At 39.6% G+C, this 17,295-nt stretch overlaps 1 protein-coding gene across 1 annotated transcript; it reads left to right on the forward strand.

Moving 5' to 3' along the window:
• The first annotated feature begins 357 nt into the window (after nt 1-357).
• LOC130085675 (adhesion G-protein coupled receptor G6-like) lies at nt 358-16,057 on the forward strand. The gene is made up of 12 exons (XM_056251574.1): nt 358-485; nt 2,582-2,771; nt 2,849-3,011; nt 3,090-3,230; nt 3,355-3,468; nt 3,557-3,593; nt 5,695-5,795; nt 7,548-7,675; nt 7,818-8,083; nt 8,493-8,583; nt 14,737-15,020; nt 15,910-16,057. Exons 3-12 carry the CDS (start codon nt 2,886-2,888, stop codon nt 16,053-16,055), a joined length of 1,434 nt encoding a protein of 477 aa, XP_056107549.1. The 5' UTR covers nt 358-485; nt 2,582-2,771; nt 2,849-2,885; the 3' UTR covers nt 16,056-16,057.
• Nucleotides 16,058-17,295: the final 1,238 nt, after the last annotated feature.

Consider the following 17,295-nt stretch of genomic DNA (forward strand, 5'->3'; position numbering starts at 1 on the left):
AATCGCGATGCATCAATTTATTGTCCCAACCCTAGCGTACTGTATGCCATTATGACGTGGCATTTTGGACTGTGCAGATGTGATAAGTCAAACAGGTGTCGAGCTGCTCAAACAAACAGATTAATGTTTTAAAAATGTTTTAAAGCATCACAATGTTTTACTCTTCAGGAACTTAAACAACCAATGACTGACTCTGAACATTAATCTACTATCTGTGGTCAGACATGTAAATGATATTAGGCTATACACAACACAATCGCTCTTTTGTGTTTTATTTTTGTTGTACTTTTATTACTTTCCTGATTGTCTCTGAAGACTATTCAAAAGCAGAAATGTTATTCATTTGAACTCATACAGCTACAGTATGATTTGATAATTATGTTGAATTGTGTGTTGTCATGGTCTCTTAGATTGTCTGAAAATCACATCTGTTGATCTTAAGACGACATGTAAAAAAGCTACATATGACAATGATACATGCAAAGGTAAGTCTGTCTTAGGATTTATAATATACTTTTCTATTAGTCGTTTCATTTGCTGTATGTCATTCCTCAAACTCAGCAGAATATAAAGTGAAATTACACTATAAACCTAGTTATCCATCCAGCCTACATGCTACATGTACTCCAGCTCTACACGTAAAATGATTTTTGTCCTGCATGTTCTCGCTGATACGCTAATCTCACATTATTTCTCTTTTCCTTGACCAAAAAGCTTATTCTTCTCAGTTCTTAGTCATCTTTATTGTAGGACTCATTATTCATTAAAGGTGATGTAAGGTTTTTTAGGTTAAAATACATTCCACAAAAAAAAATGCAGTCATACTGTGCGTTTACTAGCGATTAATACCAAATATAGAAAATGTATTCACAAGACCTAATCCACAAGAAAATAACGTAAGCTGTGACTGACTCATAATATTTTGAACTGCGTGTACTGACTTCACTGCCATTACACGATAGGCTAAGATGCCTCACATGATCCAAGTTAGCCGTTACGCTTTCTCCACAGGTAAGAGTTACAGACCCTCTCATCTCCCTGTAATAAGACAATCTCTGGTTTAGCTTTTCCAATTCCAATTAAACACTTGAGATGAACTGTTTGAAAATTTCATATCATGATTATCGTGACTAAAATAATCACAATTATCAGTATTATCATAAAATTAGATGAAAATTTTCAAAAAGAACTGATATGCACACTGAAAACATTTCAACAAATTTCATATTTGAAAATCAATAAACAACAAATAAAATTAGCAGCTCTATAGTTAATATTCTTATAGTTATTATTATAGAGGAACATTTTTTTTAGTTTGGAACAAATAAAAAGGTAAAATATTCCACTTTGCTCTTTGTTTTGTTATAAAATTCATCGGTGAAAAACATTTAAAGTATGTATATACACTATAAAATGAAATGACATTTCTTTTAAATGTATGGCGCAGCTTTTTAACGAGGCAACAACATATGACAGATAGGACAGAACAAGAAAGACTAATAATCTAGAATCTAATAATCATTGCACAAAAGTATTATAGGCTTAATATGAAAGGCTCCAATACAGAGAGGCTTATGCGCATCCCGTGCGCAGAATGATCCGCTTGAAGCAACACGGTGTAGCGCTTAGCATTGAAAAGTTCAAAGAACAAGGGGAAGAGATATTGATGCTTAGTGTATCATATATATGCAACAGTTTATTGAGCCTTTTCTTTTAACAGTTTTAACTTTCAGTTACTGTGCGTGTGAAAAACTCCAGCAAGATAAAATCCTTTATGCAAATACTTTATGAATCTCCCGAGCGCTGTCAATGCCTTCCGCCATGTCTTCTCATGCAAAAAAACAACAACGTTGTATGCTGTGTCAGACTGATGCTGCCTGTGCAGGATTTACCAAGAGCTTTCAAAATCACGATAATCGAACACTGTTTTAATGATAATTACATTTTAAACAATAATACTAACAGTCAGGAGATTTTATCGTGGTTTATCATGAAACGTAATTGTTTCATCCCTATTAAACACACCTGAACCAGATTATCAACCAGTTATTCAACCTGAACCAGTTAATCTTACTAAGAATACTAGACACTTTCCAGGCAGGTTTGTTGAGGCAATTTGAAGCTAAACACCCCTGCTCTAGAAAGTGTTTGCCTTCACAATTGCTCACTAATGACATATAGCAACACAGCTAAATGAATTCCTAATATGTTGGGCCTTTTATTGAATGTAGCCTATTTTTACCTCTTTAGACGTGCCTTTACACCCGTAAAAGTGTTATTGTGATATTTATTGAGGAAGGCATGACACGTGAAGGAGGTGTTTGTAAAATATGCTGTATTTGTGTTATCCACTAGTTGCCACTAGTTTTGCAGAAACTACATTCTACCCTTTTAATGACTGGACTATGATGATGTGAATGAGATTTGTGATGAGCAGCATGCTTAAAAAAACACTACAATGCTGTGATTATAGTGTTTCTAAGTTTATAAATAAGCAACACAATATCACTTTAATCTTTGACATTCAGTTGCACAAATATATTAATAAAATCCATTCCCTATTTATTTCTGTGTGCTAAAGACAATGAAGGAAGCAAATACATTCTGCGTTCAGACGGTGATAAATGGACATGTGTGACCTGCAATAAGACACCTACTTATTGTAGTCAAGCGAACATAACTGCCTGTGTCAGACAACCCGAGACAACTTACAATCTGAATTCAGATGGTCTAAAAAACAAGGATGGATCTATTAATCCCTCAAATGCATCGTAAGTGTGTGGATACAAGTGACTTTTAAAATTAAAACTGTATTACATTATACAGAGTGATTAAGCCTGTTTTGCAGTGTTGCCTTGGACAATCTAAAGTCCCTGGGGGAGCAGATGAAAAAAGACAATAAAAGCAGTGCGGCGATTGTGATGGGGGATGTTTATGGTATTCTCCAAATGCAAGCTGAGAACACAGAAACTGAAGACGCATGCTACTCTGCAGATCAGAAAACGATGAATGTAAGGGATGAGAAGCAGAAACACATGCCCATCTGGGTAGGACTCTTTATTTATCAATGATAATTCTTCTTTTCACAGATTCTTGACTGTCAAAGTGACCTGGACATGGACTTCCCCTGGTCTGTAACGATTTCCAGCGAGGCCTTTGATAAATCACGACTGGAATTTAATGGAAGTGCATTTGTTGGAATTTTAAGGTTCAAAAACATGGGAAATAAGGTAATTCTATTTTAAAAAGCATGTTTTTGAGTAAACTATTCCTTTAACAAATGTTTCGTGATCTATGTTATTCACAAACATTTATAGTTGATTAATGATTGCTCTTTTATGGCTTCTTATTTAGAATGAAACTAAAAATTACACTGTTTTGAACAATGAGGTTTATGGAATAACGATGGGCACCAATATCTCCGACCTTACAGACAATATAGAAATGTTCTTTACACAGAAAGATCTGGTAATGAAGGTTTAATGTTAATCTTTTTTTTTTTTTATAAAGACCAGACACAGTAAAAGCAAAATAATAATCAAACATGTTCTTACAGGTCGGTGAGCCGTCCTGCAGTTCTTGGGATGGCAAAGGTAAATTCACTTGTGGCTGCATTGGTTAGTTTCCATAAATGGGGTTGGTTCCATATATATGGTTCTTATTCAAAACCGTTCTTATGTCAGAACCATGCATAATTCATAGCTTCTGAAAACGGTCATGGTCACTGTGTGCTGCTTTAATAGTAGCACATTGTGATTTCCACGACACAGAAAACACAGATGGAATTACGGAATCCAATCATAAAAATTGGATTGACTGTATAATGCGGGATTGTTACAGAATTTGGCAAATTTGGGATGAATAAATCAAAATTGGGGTTCCATAATGAATCAAATTGCGATATGGATTAGGGCTGGGCAAAAAAAAAAAATTTTCGATTAATCGTTTTTTTAAATGTGGTCGATTCAAAATCGATTCTCAACGGCCACGAATCGATTTTTTCCATATTCAGGGCTCGCGGTGCTGCGTCTTCTCTCTCTGCACAAGGCAGGCGTCGATACACACTCGTGTTTAGGAGTTGGGACATGACGGAATATTCACTTGCACAATCGGGCCAGCATTGCATCGTAACTAACGTTTATCATTTTCATGTCTTTTTAAGTTTTACCAGTTTAAACATTCAAGCAATTTTAAACTATCCCGTGCTCGAGCGCTCTCAGAGATGTTTCTCACTGCGTGCACACATACAGTAAAGCCTAAATCCGCCTCACAAACCGCTCGCCAGTAACAAAAGTTCTTTTTCATGGATTTATATCGCTTTAACAGTTAAAAACACGCAAAATGATGTCAAAACTCTGGTCTTGGTGAGTAACCTCGTAAAGACAGTCGGTTATGTCTTAAATAAGCATAAAACGCGTGTGACAGACAGTGTAATGAAACAGTAATGGATCCGTGCACTAGTTCTTAAAGTGAACGCAGCCATATGTGTCTGTCATTAATTTTGTTGTCAACACAACATAATATAGCATTAATTGTTAGGAATCAGAATTAATAGCCTATGTATTTAATTCAGTCAGGACTAAAAGACAGTGTTATTTTACATTGCATTACTTTATTCAGTTTCTGTAGTATTTCTGACCTACCCAAAAACTTTTCTTTTTATGTCTCAGGAATCGAAATTCGAATCGAAATCGAAAATCGAATCGAGAGCTTGCGAATCGAAATTGAATCGAATTTGAACATCTGAATCGATACCCAGCCCTAATATGGACGAGTGTCTTAGTATTAAGCCGTAAAAAAAATTCAATCCAGAGATGCTCTGAGATTCACTTCATGAGCATTTCACGGTTTCATTTGACAAAACTATAATTAGATACATAGAGCAACTCAAAGGCCTTTACGACAACCTGCTAAAATAAAAGTATGGCTTAATTTGAAGATGTTATGACTAGGGCTGCACGATATATCGTTTTAGCATCGTTATTGCGATGTGCGCATCCACAAGTGTCACATCTGTAGCCTATAGGGATCCAAGTTGATCCGTGATCCGCACAAGCTACCCCCCGGTTCCGAACGCATTGGATTTAGTTTAACTATCATAGTAATACGAATAATGATACAATTTAAAATGTTTAAAAAATATGACCAAGACTATATTAACCAGTAAACCTATGGTGCAACCCTTTGTTTGATTAAAAAAAAAATGTGTTGTGTTTTTCTTTAATGAGAATACATTTAGAAAAGATTCATAAAATTGTTAAAGGTTTATGAATTAATTTAATTACCAATATTTTTAACTATACATTTTTATAATATCATTAATCACAGAATCCATAACGATTTTAAAAACTACTGTACATTGCACGGCTCCATCACCAGGTAGATATTCATGCAAAGGTTAGAAAGGTTGTGTGTTGATTTTTATTCAGAAAAATATATTAGATTTGCAAAAATTGTAAAATGCTATGTGTTGAATTTGTTGATGTTATGGTTATGTTTGACAGTAAGTTATAAAAACAAAAAGGATTGAGTATTGTGTATAGTTTTTAATCCAAAATGTTAATGGAATTGGACCCGGAATCATTAGGAAGAATCGAAACTGGAAAATGTCTTATGATTCCCAACCCTACCCATAAACAAACCCAAACCAAATTTATTTTATATATTTAAATTGCCGCACTCTTTTCTTCAAAGGAAATCTTACATGGACGACGTCCGGCTGTGATACAGAAAAAATCGACAACAACACCATAAAGTGCTCGTGTTCACATCTGACGTTCTTTGCAGTGCTGATGGTGAGAAGCTTCTCAGAGTTTCATTTAAAGACCCCATGAAATCAATATCAGAGTCTTTTAGCTACAGAACTTGACTAAGAAAACTTAACGGATATGCATTTAAAATTTAAAGATCTGAAAAGGGCTGTCACGATTGCTCGATTAAATTAGAGTACTTGATTTTAGAAAATCCTCGATTGCAATTTACCCGTGTTGAGTAACTGGCAAAATACCAGAAGTGCCGCATTCCATGGATGAGAATCCATGAACCGCATTATTACACTGTTTTCTAAGGCTGCACGATGTATTAAAACCATTTAAAAAAAACATACTAGGGATGCTCCACAAGCGAGCGTGCCGGAGTTATGTTCTTTTTCTATGCCGGAGATGTACCTATCTCAATAATTAATAGTATTGTGAAAACTTATTTTCGATCAATTATCTAACAATCTTTATGATAACAATTTACTATCTCAATGCCAGTCAGGTTTCAGGAAACACTTCTCAACTACCACTGCTCTTTTGAAATTCACAAATGATATTTTTTCGAGTTTTGATAACAATATGTGTACTGGTGCCATCTTAAATTTTCGAATTTTCGTCGAATTTTCCGTCGAATTTTACAGGTGTAGATAAAGGCATACCCCAGGGTCCTTCGCTTCGGCCTCTGTTATTTTCCCTTTTTATTAATGACTTGCCACTCTGCTGTTCAGGATGTAACATTCATCTTTATGCAGATGATACAATCATATATTGCTCTAAACTGAATATTCCAGACATCAATTATTCCTTACAACATGCAGGGCTCCAGATTAACTTTTTGCCTTGGTTGCACTGGTGCGCCTAACTTTTTTATATAGGTGCACCAGCACAAAATTTAGGTGCACTCCAATTTTTCCTCTTCTCGCGTCGCCTTTAACGCCATGATTTCAAGGTCACCTTTTTATCACGCTCCATATACATTCATATATATTATGTAAATGCTTTTAAACAAGAATAAGGTGTAGTTTTTCAAAAAAAAAAATTATTTGAAGCACAATTATACTGTATATAAAAATATAAATCTTTAAAAAAAAATCATTTAAAGTGCTTTTTTTACATTGTTCAAGTTAGGGCAGGGTATTGACACAAATTTCACAATTCGATTCAATATTGATTATTTTGGATATCAGGTACAATACATGGCAAATTTTCTCAAGGAAAACAAATCTCAACTAATGCAGTAAACTGGGAGTCAGTTGTAGCCCACTATGCTTCATTAGCCTACTATAATATTGAAGGTAAAAATTACCTGATTTTTCTCAATATTTTAGCAAAAACGAATACTTTAAAAAAGTCAAGACATCACGGTGTCACGGTGGGAAAGTGATGTCACCGGTGATGGGGCTTAAAACCGGTAACACCGCCAACACCGTCTATCGCGGCAAGCCTACAGGGCACCACAACTTCCAATAGGAAAATTCAACTGCAGTAGCCACCGTTCAACCTGAAGAGGGCAGTAAAAATTACTTGAATCAATGAACAGCATTAAAGCCCCAGTCTTACAGATCAGTAACTAAAAAAAGTTGTTTTAGGGTTTAGTTACCCTTTAACTCATTTTAAAGGCTTAGGTATTTGCTTAGATTTATTTTTATTAACAGAAAAAATATCAGATTATTCGATTAATTGTCAAAATAACTGAATGATTACTCAATTACCAAAATAATCGTTAATGACAGCCCTAGATCTGATTCTTGCTAATAGGGTTTTAAAAGGGTTGTTTTCTCTGCTCAGTCTCCTCCAGATGTAGATCCAAACATCACAGCTTCGTATGTGGAATCATTGAGCTTTATCACTTCTATCGGCTGTGGCATCTCCATGTTTTTTCTGTCCGTCGCTCTGTTCATGCATTTCCTATTACGGTAGAGTACCTTAAAATATAACATTCAGTTACTTAAATTAAGGTTTTGACCAGCTGCTTTTGTTCCTCTTTTGGATTACAGTGTCTGCTAAAAGCATAAATGCATGTTACAAATACAGTTTATTTTTTATATATTTGAACAGGAAAGCCAAATCAAATCAAGCCACGAAGATCTTGATAAACATGTTTGTGGCTTTGTTTCTCCTGAATTTATCCTTTTTGTCAAACGAGAGCGTCGCCAACACAGAAGACAAGGCTGCGTGCGTCTTCATAGCGCTGCTCATGCATTACTCAATGCTGGCTACATTCACCTGGTTCTTCATTCAAGCTCTTCATATGTACTTATGGCTCATCAGACAGAACGTCACCATCACAAACTACATGAGGAAGATCATTGTGTTCGGCTGGAGTGAGTTAAGAAATCACCTGTTATACTTTTGCCTTAAGAAATAAAACCTTTTAAAACAAAAACCAGCAAGTCAGACTGAAGAACTCAAGTTCACCCAAAAAAGAATAAGAAAGACCTATATTGTGGTCTTATGAACTCATGTCATGATACTTTTACGTTTTTGACCTTTACTTCAGCAGCTTGTCTTCATTAATTGTCTCAATCAGTGGTATTTTAATATTAGTTTTAGTCATTTTAGTACATCAAGTTAAATTAAATTAAATGAATATGAGAAATGTTGCCTTGGCAAGTAGCTAAAACAAAATGCTTTTTTTATATTTTAAGAATACCATTATATTTTATTTCAAGTAATGGAAATGTTTTTATGGTTTTAGTTTTAGTTACCTATAATAACCCTGATCTCTTTCAGCGTTTCCGGCTCCGATAGTCATAGCTGTTGTTTCAATAGGAGGATATAAAACACGGATCATAAACCCAACGTCCGGAAAAACCACACAAATGTAAGTTGTTCTGATGTCATAAATGCATGAATTAATAAAACTTAGTGCCCCTATTATGGAACTTTAACCTCTTGACTTCGTATACATTTACTATATAGAATACTAGCGGTGTCACGATTCTCCAAATATTCGATTAAATTTTTTCGATTCTAAGGTCACGGTCCAATTCGATTCTTACATTTATTTTTATTTTTTTAAAGCTGAAACCGGCCAATCAGGATGCTCTCTGTCTTACATGCGCTTCATGAGGCACACACGCAAGGTCTCTCGCTCTCTCCCTCTCTGCTCTGTGCGCGCTATACGGTTTGGAGCACAGTTTTTTCTGTCTCGCATGCGCGCTCTTGCTCGCTCACACTAGATTCCAGGAGATTTTAACTAATTTGCGGGCATCAGGGAAGCGCCATCCATATGCGGGAGACTCCCGGAACTTCCACGAGACTTGGGATGTCTGCAAACTGTGGCTTTTTTGAAGCGCGAACGTTGTCAACATAACTCACTGGAAATCCAAAAAACTTCCACACCTGCGACTTCAATGAAAGAGGAGGGGGTTCAAGTTCTGTCGATGGGTCTCCTGCATCTGCAGTTGCCATGCTATCTTTTGAAAACTTGTAGCTAAGTAGCTCACAAGAAACTAATCGCGACAGTTTCTCGTGCGCACGCAACAGAGAAACGAATCTCGAGAAAGTATTGTGTACTCACGAGAAACGAATCTTGAGAAACGGTCGCGTGCTCACGAGAAACGAATCTCGAGAAACTGTCGCGCGCTCACGAGAAACGAATCTCGAGAAACGGTCACGCGCTCACGAGAAACGAATCTTGAGAAACGGTCGCGTGCTCACGAGAAACGAATCTCGAGAAACTGTCGCGCGCTCACGAGAAACGAATCTCGAGAAACGGTCGCGCGCTCACGAGAAACGAATCTCGAGAAACGAATCTCGAGAAACGGTCGCGCGCTCACGAGAAACGAATCTGGAGAAACTGTCGCGTGCTCACGAGAAACGAATCTGGAGAAACTGTCGCGTGCTCACGAGAAAAGAATCTGGAGAAATGATCGCGTTCTCACGAGAAACTAATCTCGAGAAACTGTCGCGTGCTAACGAGAAACGATCGCGCGCGCACGAGAAATGAATCTTGAGAAACTGTCGCGTGCTCACGAGAAACGATTCTCGAGAAACGGTCGCGCGCTCACGAGAAACGAATCTCGAGAAACTCTCGCGTGCTCACGAGAAACGAATCTCGAGAAACGGTCGCGCGCTCACGAGAAACGAATCTCGAGAAACTGTCGCGTGCTCACAAGAAACTAAACTCGAGAAACGGTCGCGCGCTCACGAGAAACGAATCTCGAGAAACTGTCGCGCGCTCACGAGAAACGAATCTCGAGAAACGGTCGCGCGCTCACGAGAAACGAATCTCGAGAAACGGTCACGCGCTCACGAGAAACGAATCTCGAGAAACTGTCGCGCGCTCACGAGAAACGAATCTCGAGTAACTGTCGCGCGCTCACGAGAAACGAATCTCGAGAAACGGTCGCGCGCTCACGAGAAACGAATCTCGAGAAACTGTCGCGTGCTCACAAGAAACTAAACTCGAGAAACGGTCGCGCGCTCACGAGAAACGAATCTCGAGAAACGGTCGCGCGCTCACGAGAAACGAATCTCGAGAAACTGTCGCGCGCTCACGAGAAACGAATCTCGAGAAACGGTCGTGTGCTCACAAGAAACTAAACTCGAGAAACGGTCGCGCGCTCACGAGAAACGAATCTCGAGAAACTGTAGCGCTCACGAGAAACGAATCTCGAGAAACGGTCGCGCGCTCACGAGAAACGAATGCGTGCTCACGAGAAACGAATCTCGAGAAACGGTCGCGCGCTCACGAGAAACGAATCTCGAGAAACGGTCGCGTGCTCACGAGAAACGAATCTCGAGAAACGGTCGCGCGCTCACGAGAAACGAATCTCGAGAAACTGTCGCGCGCTCACAAGAAACTAAACTCGAGATACGGTCGCGCGCTCACGAGAAACGAATCTCGAGAAACTGTCGCGCGCTCACGAGAAAAGAATCTCGAGAAACGGTCGCGTGCTCACGAGAAACGAATCTCGAGAAACGGTCGCGTGCTCACGAGAAACGAATCTCGAGAAACGGTCGCACGCTCACGAGAAACGAATCTCGAGAAACGGTCGCGCGCTCACGAGAAACGAATCTCGAGAAACGGTCGCGCGCTCACGAGAAACGAATCTCGAGAAACTGTCGCGCGCTCACGAGAAACGAATCTCGAGAAACGGTCGCGCGCTCACGAGAAAAGAATCTCGAGAAACGGTCGCGCGCTCACGAGAAACGAATCTCGAGAAACTGTCGCGCGCTCACGAGAAACGAATCTCGAGAAACGGTCGCGTGCTCACGAGAAACGAATCTCGAGAAACGGTCGCGTGCTCACGAGAAACGAATCTCGAGAAACGGTCGCGCGCTCACGAGAAACGAATCTCGAGAAACGGTCGCGCGCTCACGAGAAACGAATCTCGAGAAACTGTCGCGCGCTCACGAGAAACGAATCTCGAGAAACTGTCGCGCGCTCACGAGAAACGAATCTCGAGAAACGGTCGCGCGCTCACGAGAAACGAATCTCGAGAAACTGTCGCGCGCTCACGAGAAACGAATCTCGAGAAACGGTCGCGCGCTCACGAGAAAAGAATCTCGAGAAACGGTCGCGTGCTCACGAGAAACGAATCTCGAGAAACGGTCGCGTGCTCACGAGAAACGAATCTCGAGAAACGGTCGCGCGCTCACGAGAAACGAATCTCGAGAAACTGTCGCGCGCTCACGAGAAACGAATCTCGAGAAACGGTCGCGCGCTCACGAGAAAAGAATCTCGAGAAACGGTCGCGTGCTCACGAGAAACGAATCTCGAGAAACGGTCGCGTGCTCACGAGAAACGAATCTCGAGAAACGGTCGCGCGCTCACGAGAAACGAATCTCGAGAAACTGTCGCGCGCTCACGAGAAACGAATCTCGAGAAACGGTCGCTTGCTCACAAGAAACTAAACTCGAGAAACGAATCTCGAGAAACGGTCGCGTGCTCAAGAGTAAAGAATCTGGAGAAATGATCGCGTGCTCACGAGAAACTAATCTCGAGAAGCTGTCGCGTGCTAACGAGAAACGATCGCGCGCGCACGAGAAACGAATCTTGAGAAACTGTTGCGTGCTCACGAGAAACGATTCTCGAGAAACTGTCGCGTGCTAACGAGAAACGATCGCGCGCGCACGAGAAACGAATCTTGAGAAACTGTTGCGCGCTCACGAGAAACGAATCTCGAGAAACGGTCGCGCGCTCACGAGAAACCGTCACGCGCTCGCGAGAAACGAATCTTGAGAAACTGTCACGTGCGCACGAGAAACAAATCTCGAGAAACGGTCGCGCGCTCACGAGAAATGATTCTCAAGCAATGGTCGCGTGCTCACGAGAAACGAATCTGGAGAAACTGTCGCGTGCTAACGAGAAACGAATCTCGAGAAACTGTCACGCGCTCACGAGAAACGAATCTCGAGAAACTGTCACGCGCTCACGAGAAACGAATCTCGAGAAACTGTCGCGTGCTCACAAGAAACTAAACTCGAGAAACGGTCGCGCGCTCACGAGAAACAAATCTCGAGAAACGGTCACGCGCTCATGAGAAATGAATCTCGAGAAATGGTCGCGTGCTAACGAGAAACGAATCTCGAGAAACTGTCGCGTGCTAACGAGAAACGATCGCGTGCGCACGAGAAACGAATCTTGAGAAACTGTTGCGCGCTCACGAGAAACGAATCTCGAGAAACTGTCGCGTCACGCGTGCTCACGAGAAACGAATCTCGAGAAACGGTCGCGCGCTCACGAGAAACGGTCACGCGCTCGCGAGAAACTAATCTTGAGAAACTGTCACGTGCTCACGAGAAACAAATCTCGAGAAACGGTCGCGCGCTCACGAGAAACGAATCTGGAGAAACTGTCGCGTGCTAACGAGAAACGATCGCGCGCGCACGAGAAACAAATCTCGAGAAACGGTCACGCGCTCACGAGAAACGAATCTCGAGAAACTGTCGCGTGCTCACAAGAAACTAAACTCGAGAAACGGTCGCGCGCTCACGAGAAACGAATCTCGAGAAACTGTCGCGCGCTCACGAGAAACGAATCTGGAGAAACTGTCGCGTGCTAACGAGAAACGAATCTCGAGAAACTGTCACGCGCTCACGAGAAACGAATCTCGAGAAACTGTCGCGTGCTCACAAGAAACTAAACTCGAGAAACGGTCGCGCGCTCACGAGAAACAAATCTCGAGAAACGGTCACGCGCTCATGAGAAATGAATCTCGAGAAATGGTCGCGTGCTCACGAGAAACGAATCTGGAGAAACTGTCGCGTGCTCACGAGAAATGATCGCGCGTTCACGAGAAACGATTGCACGCTCACGAGAAACGAATCTCGAGAAACTATTGCGCGCTCACGAGAAACTATCGTGTGCTCACGAGAAATGGACTCGGAGTGGACACAGAGTGGACTGCCATAACATCAATGAAAAACATTACTGCAGGTTTCAACATGGCTGTGTTTACGATTAGAAATGTCAAAAACAAATTTCGCCTACGTAGGCGATTGTAGCCCGTAGCCCGAATCTGTATCTGTATGCATGAGTCTGAATACCAGCAGAATTCACATTTTTGTTGTAAAAAGAGACACATTATGCAGAAGTATAGTTTGCTGTTATGTGTGTTTGTCAGAGCCTGCAGTTGCTGTGTGACGTATCGTGACGAACTGGACTCGCTCCGAGAGAAGGCCTTTAAAATCGATTCCCTATTTTCGTTTTCGAAACTTGTGTTGGTTGGTCCGATTGATTGTGCAATCGATTTGCGAATGTTAAGTGACAGCCCTATATAGAAGTAAAAGCTTTCTCTAGCCCTCAGATCATTTTCTTACCGAGAGGCACTTTGGAGCACCAAGTGGCCATTCTTGAAAAAGCCACTAGTCAGAGAAAAAATCCTTGCAGGAACCTCATTTTTTGTTATATCATCCTCAAACTTGAAACTTAACTTCTTGAGACTTGTGGCTGTGGGCCCATTGTATTTCTAGCAGTCGCAGGCATCTTTATTATTATTTTTTTGTGATAAAAAGATGTTATGCACGAAACCATTTCATTCCATTACACTCCAGCTTGTCTAACTTTTTTTATTTTTATTTTATTACTTGAATTGTTTTTGAATAAAGCCCTATTTGTCTTCTTTCAAATTATACAACAACTATGCTACTACTCTAAAGGATTTAGGAAAGACAACCATTTGAGTTCAAGCATGTCATTTTCCTGTTTTGGGCTCAAAATGGGGGTCCGAATCAAGAGGTTAATAAGTCATTGTGAATTCATTGGGTTTAGTTGCCGTGTTTCAGCACATTACGGAAAGAGCAGGAGTTACACATTCTGACTAACACGCATCTGAGGCGGCATTGCTGACACACGTGGTAATAGTTGATTGATTGATTGTTAATTTAAACGACGATCGTTTACTGGAATTTGTGTAAATTGACATCCCAACTGACAGCTCTATTACACACTGCATAAATGGTAATATCTGAAAAAGCATAATAGGGGCACTTTAAAGGATTAGTTCACTTTAAAAAAAACTTTTGCTGATAATTTACTCACCCCCATGTCATCCAAGATGTCCATGTCTTTCTTTCTTCAGTCGAAAAGAAATTAAGGTTTTTGATGAAAACATTCCAGGATTTTTCTCCATATAATGCACTTTACTGGGCACCAAACGGTTCAAGGTCCAAAAGACAGTTTCAGTGCAAACTGTTCAAAGGGCTTTAAACGATTCCAGACGATGAATAAGGGTCTTATCAAGCGAAACGATCGCTCATTTAAAAAATAAATAACAAAGTTTAAGTTTTATAAGCTCAAATGCCCGCCTTGCTCTGTTCTGTGTGACTCTCCTGTTCGAACTCGTTCATCAAAATGAACGAATCTTTTTCCGAGTCAATTCGTTCATTTCGTTCGTTAAATGAATCAAATGACTCGAAAAAAGATTCGTTCATTTTGATGAACGAGTTCGAACAGGAGAGTCACACAGAACAGAGCAAGGCTCCTTTAAGTGTCTTCTGATTATATTTCACTCTCTTATAATTATAGGTGCTGGATTACAGATCCGTTAATTCACTACATAGTGAACATTGGCTACTACGCTTTAGTCTTCATCTTCACGACAGGAATCTTCATCATGATCGTCACCAAGATTGTCCAAGCCCGACACATAGGAGCGCCTGTCGGCAAGAGAAAGACGTTCAGAAAGCAGCTCATGATGGTGTTGAGCTTGTTCCTGCTCTTCGGCCTGACGTGGGCTGTGGCGTTCTTCAGTTATGGACCGATGCTCATCCCCTCATATTACATCTTCACCGTGTTGAACTCGTTTCAGGGTGAGAAACAATCACATGCATCATTGAATTTGGTTTAGTAGGATGCTTCCAACAGATTTCAGCAAATTATTTGAATTAATTGATGAGTGATTTTTAATTGATTTTTCAAAATATATAATTAATTATAAGGGGTTATAATTGGAGTTGATATTTTATGGGTTACAGTTTAAAAATTATGTAAGTGACTTTAAAGGGTTAGTTCACCCCAAAATTTAAACTCTGTCAGTAATTGCTCTCCCTCATGTTGTTCAACCCCGTAAGACTTTTGTTCACCTTCAGAACACAAATTAAGATATTTTTTATTAGATCTGAGAGCTGGATCACTCCTCCATAGGTTTCTAAGGGATCGAAACTGGCCGGCCCAGAAAAGTTAAAGACATTAAAATAGTCCGAGTGACTACAGTGGCTCAACCTTAAGTTTATCCAGCGACGAGAATACTTTCTGTGCGCAAAAAACAAACAAAAATAACGACTTTATTCAACTATTCATTTCCTTCTGAGTTCTTGTAACAGCGCAGCGCTTCTGGGATGTACGTCAAACGTAGGCTCACTATTGGCCGACGCTGGTCATGTGTGTGATGTGTGTGACGTACAACCCAGAAGCGTTGCGCAGTTACACTACGTGAACTATCTCGATCAAAACTTAAGATAGAGCCACTATAGTCACTTGGACTATTTTAACGATGTCTTTAACTTTTCTGGGCCGGCAAGATCCAGCTCTCAGATTTAATAAAAAAATTCATAATTTGTGTTCTGAAGATGAACGAAAGTCTTACGGGGTTGAACAACATGAGGGAGAGTAATTACTGACAAAGTTTTCATTTTGGGGTGAACTATCCCTTTAAATCTTTCAATTGTATGAGGAAATAATTTTCTCTTATTTTTCCAGGGTTTTTCCTCTTCCTGTATTACTACCACATTCACAAAGACATTGAAGGTAATTTCTCTGATGATCCAGGAAGCTCCGGCTCCACCACAACCATCGTTCAATCCAGAGATAATGCAGTGGAAAATGTTTATAATGAGCATAATTAAGACAGAAACCCATGTTGTCTCTTAGACAGCAAATCGAAAGTAGAAGGTCAGAATACTAGTCGTGTTTAATAATAATCTGTGTCTAAGATGTTGTACGGTGAGGGGATGTAATAACTAATGGGATCATAAGTGGGATCATTAGCTTTTAAGACATTTTAAACAAAAGTTAATTTAACACATACATGAACATCGTCACTGGAAGCTACTTTACAGTTGCATTTTTTTCATTTTATTGTAAGTTCAGTGTAACTAGTTATGAAATGTATTGTTTGACTGACTTTTGAATGTTTAAATTGTGCAATGATCATTATTTTATTCATTATTTCTTGATGTAGTTGTAAAGATGTCAAGTAAAAAGGATTTTGTTTCAAATAATTATAATGCAGTTTTCATCTAGACTTTTGCTTTAAGCCTGAAGGCTAAACAAAAGTGAAAATTATATTGTTTCTTTTATACAGTGCACTAATATGATCATTTTTATTCTTGCCTCCATAACGGCATGAATTTGTGCATTATATTCAATATTTTGATTTAGCCTTTCTACATATAAATATTAGTGGTATGCTAGTATACGTTTCGTATTGCAGGTTTGTTTTCAGTAGTTATGTATTTGATATGCATTTATGATAGTGATATAGGCTTGTGTAACACTAGAGGGCGCTGTGAGATTGTGCAGTGTAACTCACAGTGTCTGAGGCTGGAGTTGAAGATGTGAATGAGATAATCTATAATGACTCAGTGTGACATGTATTTGCAATTACAACCAGCTATTGACTCAATACTTGTGATTCACATTGACTAATAAACTTCTATCCAGTTGAATGAGTTGAGCATTTCACCTGTTGATGACATGTTTTTTTATGACATAAAAAATAAATGCTATTCTTTTGAACTCTATTCATCAAAGAATCCTGAAAAAAGCATGCATTATATTTTCCACAAAAATATGACGCAACAAAACCATTTTTAACATTGATAATAATCATAAATGTTTCTTGAGCATCAAATCGTCATATTAGAATGATTTCTGAAGGATCATGTGACACTGAAGACTGGAGTAATGATGCTGAAAATTCAGCTTTGATCACAGGAATAAACAAGATATTCATGTAGTAAACAGCTTTTAAATGGGTCATGACATAAGAAATCAAATTTGCCTTGATCTTTTGACATATAAGAGAACTTTGTACCATTATTAAAACATACTGCAAGTTTCAAAACGTCCTCCTCATTATAAACA

The sequence above is a fragment of the Rhinichthys klamathensis genome, unplaced genomic scaffold, assembly GCF_029890125.1.
Source record: "Rhinichthys klamathensis goyatoka isolate OS25496 unplaced genomic scaffold, OSU_Roscu_1.1 h1tg000085l_1, whole genome shotgun sequence".
NCBI classification, from domain to species: domain Eukaryota; kingdom Metazoa; phylum Chordata; class Actinopteri; order Cypriniformes; family Leuciscidae; genus Rhinichthys; species Rhinichthys klamathensis.

Bases quoted from the DNA above. Each gene is read 5' to 3' on its own strand.
- LOC130085675 (XM_056251574.1), top strand. From the start codon at position 2,886: ATGAAAAAAGACAATAAAAGCAGTGCGGCGATTGTGATGGGGGATGTT. The intron at 3,469-3,556 runs GTAATGAAGGTT...ATGTTCTTACAG, and splicing joins TCTTTACACAGAAAGATCTG to GTCGGTGAGCCGTCCTGCAG. The intron at 15,021-15,909 runs GTGAGAAACAAT...TTATTTTTCCAG, and splicing joins CGTGTTGAACTCGTTTCAGG to GGTTTTTCCTCTTCCTGTAT.